This window comes from Aotus nancymaae, unplaced genomic scaffold (assembly GCF_030222135.1).
Source record: "Aotus nancymaae isolate 86718 unplaced genomic scaffold, 86718_ANA_hifiasm-v0.15.2.pri h1tg000029l, whole genome shotgun sequence".
Classification (NCBI taxonomy): domain Eukaryota; kingdom Metazoa; phylum Chordata; class Mammalia; order Primates; family Aotidae; genus Aotus; species Aotus nancymaae.
This window is the reverse complement of record NW_026988442.1, coordinates 28,413,447-28,416,524: the sequence shown is the minus strand read 5'-3', so window position 1 is coordinate 28,416,524 and position 3,078 is coordinate 28,413,447. Positions and strand designations below refer to the sequence as shown.

The 3,078-nt window shown below is 44.1% G+C and overlaps 1 protein-coding gene across 1 annotated transcript; it reads left to right on the top strand.

Annotated features, from left to right (window-relative positions):
- The first annotated feature begins 1,569 nt into the window (after positions 1-1,569).
- LOC105727404 (large ribosomal subunit protein eL21-like) lies at positions 1,570-2,104 on the top strand. Its single transcript, XM_064382185.1, has one exon. The coding sequence runs from the start codon at positions 1,573-1,575 to the stop codon at positions 2,053-2,055; it is 483 nt and encodes a 160-aa protein (XP_064238255.1). The 5' UTR covers positions 1,570-1,572; the 3' UTR covers positions 2,056-2,104.
- Positions 2,105-3,078: the final 974 nt, after the last annotated feature.

The window sequence follows — 3,078 nt, the reverse complement described above, 5'->3', positions numbered from 1 at the left end:
CTCTGTCTCAATAAATAAATAAATAAGTAAAATTTCAAATAAAGATAATAAAAGAAAACTTTTTTAAAATATATGAAAGGGGAGAAAACTAGAACGAATCTTGTGCTGTTGGGTTGGGATCGGGGTATTGCTGCTGACTCATGGCTTTCAGTGTATAGGGAAATAAGTATAGATGCAAATTCGTATGTACGAGTGTGCGTGTGTGTGTGTGTGTGTGTGTGTGTAATACATACATTGAGTGGTGTGCTGGAATCAGATCATACTGCTCAAGAGAGTCATCGTGGGAGTGTCTCCCCAATGTCATGTTCAGTGACATCATGTTGATAGTCTGAACCATGATGTAAGTATTTATACCATAGAAATCAGCAAACATTACCAAACACTAAAAATTCTCCCTGCCCATTTCCCTGATAAATCACATTTATCAGCACATCACTGCCTTGCTTCCCTAGCTCTGGGTCTACATAGAGGATCTGGAAATAGTGACTCACAGTGGCAATGAAGCTGTCTGGTGTCTAGATCTTGGCTTTTAAAATACCGTTCTACACTAACAGGAACCAGAGTTACTTGGAGAAATGACTAATTCCAGGGTTGGGACAGGAAAAGTGCATGATTATTCTGGAACATCTTGTTGGGCCAGAAAGCAAGGAAGTGCTCAAAGTATGATGGGATATGCAAACAAACAAAACTAAACTAAAACCTCTGTCTTGTTCCTGATCTTAGATTTCCTCTGAGAAATCTAAGATCCTTAGAGGAACTTTTTAGAGGAAATCTGAGATCCATAGAGGACATTTTTAGAGGAAATCCTTAGGGGAAATCTAAGATCAGGAACAAGACAAAGATGTTTGCTTTTGCTACTTCTCTTCAATGCAGTACTGGAAGTCCTAGCTGGAGCAATTAGGCATGAAAGAGAAATAAGGCCAGGCACGGTGGCTCACTCATGTAATCTCAGCACTTTGGAAGGCCAAGATGGGTGGATCATATGAGGCCAGTAGTTCAAGACCAGTCTGGCCAATATGGTGAAACCTGGTCTTTACTAAAAATAAAAACAACTGGCTGGGCACGGTATCTCACACCTGTAATCCCAACACTTTGGGAGGCTGAGGCAGGCGGATCATGAGGTCAGGAGTTCAAGACTGGCCTGCCAAAATGGTGAAACCCTGTCTCTACTAAAAATACAAAAAAAATAGCTAAGCATGGTGGTGCACACCTGCATTCCCAGCTACTCAGGAGGCTGAGGCAGGAAAATTGCTTGAACTGACACCCAGGAGGCAGAGGTTGCAGTGAGCTAAGATCATGCCCCTGCACTCCAGCCTGGGCTACAGAGCGAGACTCTGTCTCAAAATAAATCATTAAATAAATTAAATTAAATTAATTAGCTAGGCATGGTAGTATACATCTGTAATCCCAGCTACTTGGAAGGCTGAGGCACAAGACTCACTTGAACCCAGGAAGTAGAAGTTGCAGTGAGCCAAGATCGTGCCACTGCACTCCAGCCTGGATGACAAAGCGAGACTCTTGTTTCAAAAAAAAAAAAAAGAGGGAACCTCCATCTTCCAGTAATTTGCCAAAATGATGAACACAAAGGGAAAGAGGAGAGGCACTCGATACATGTTCTCTAGGCCTTTTAGAAAACATGGAGTTGTTCCTTTGGCCACGTATATGCGAATCTATAAGAAAGGTGATATTGTAGACATCAAGGGAATGTGTACTGTTCAAAAAGGAATGCCCCACAAATGTTATCATGGCAAAACTGGAAGAGTCTACAATGTTACCCAGCATGCCGTTGGCATTGTTGTAAACAAACAAGTTAAGGGCAAGATTCTTGCCAAGAGAATTAATGTGCGTATTGAGCATATCAAGCACTCTAAGAGCCGAGATAGCTTCCTAAAACGTGTGAAGGAAAATGATCAGAAAAAGAAAGAAGCCAAAGAGAAAGGTACCTGGGTCCAACTGAAGCGCCAGCCTGCTCCACCCAGAGAAGCACACTTTGTGAGAACCGATGGGAAGGAGCCTGAGCTGCTGGAACCTATTCCCTATGAATTCATGGCATAATAGGTGTTAAAAAAAAATAAAAGACCTCTGGACTGTAAAAAAAAAAAAAAAAAAAAGAGAAAGAGAAATAAGAAAGAAAAGCCATTAAAATTGGAAAGAAAGAAGTATAACTAGGCCAGGCACAGTGGCTCATGCCTGTAATCTTAGCAATTTGGGAGGCCTAGGTAGGAGGATCACTTGAGCTCAGGAGTTTGAGACCAGCCTGGGGAACATAGTGAGACCCCCATCTCCACAAAAAATTAAAAATTATCTGAGTGTGCTGGTGAATGCCTGTACTTCCAGCTACTCAGGAGGCTGAGGTGGGAGGATTGCTTGAGCCCAGGAAGTTGAGGCTGCAGTGAGCCATGATTGTGCCACTGCACTCCAGCCTAGGGAACAGAGTGAAGACCTTTCTCAAAAAGAAAAGAAAAAACCTGTAATCCCAGCACTTTGGGAGGCCGAGGCAGGTGGATCACGAGGTCAAGAGATCGAGACCATCCTGGTCAACATGGTGAAACCCCGTCTCTACTAAAGATACAAAAAATTAGCTGGGCATGGTGGCGCGTGCCTGTAGTCCCAGCTACTCGGGAGGCTGAGGCAGGAGAATTGCCTGAACCCAGGAGGTGGAGGTTGCGGTGAGCCGAGATCGCGCCATTGCACTCCAGTCTGGGTAACAAGAGGGAAACTCCGTCTCAAAAAAAAAAAAAAAAAAAAGCAGGAGAAGTAAAATTATCTTTCTTCACAGATCACATGATTAAATATGTAGAAAACCCTAAGAAGCCGGGCGCAGTGGCTCACGCCTATAATCCCAGCACTTCGGGAGGCCGAGGCAGGTGGATCACGAGGTCAAGAGATCAAGACTATCCTGGTCAACATGGTGAAACCCCGTCTCTACTAAAAATACAAAAAATTAGCTGGGCATGCTGGCGCATGCTTGTAATCCCAGCTACTCAGGAGGCTGAGGCAGGAGAATTGCCTGAACCCAGGAGGCAGAGGTTGCGGTGAGCCGAGATCGCGCCATTGCACTCCAGCCTGGCTAACAAG

Excerpts from the sequence above, each read along its gene's own strand:
- LOC105727404 (XM_064382185.1), top strand. The coding sequence starts at position 1,573 with ATGATGAACACAAAGGGAAAGAGGAGAGGCACTCGATACATGTTCTCT.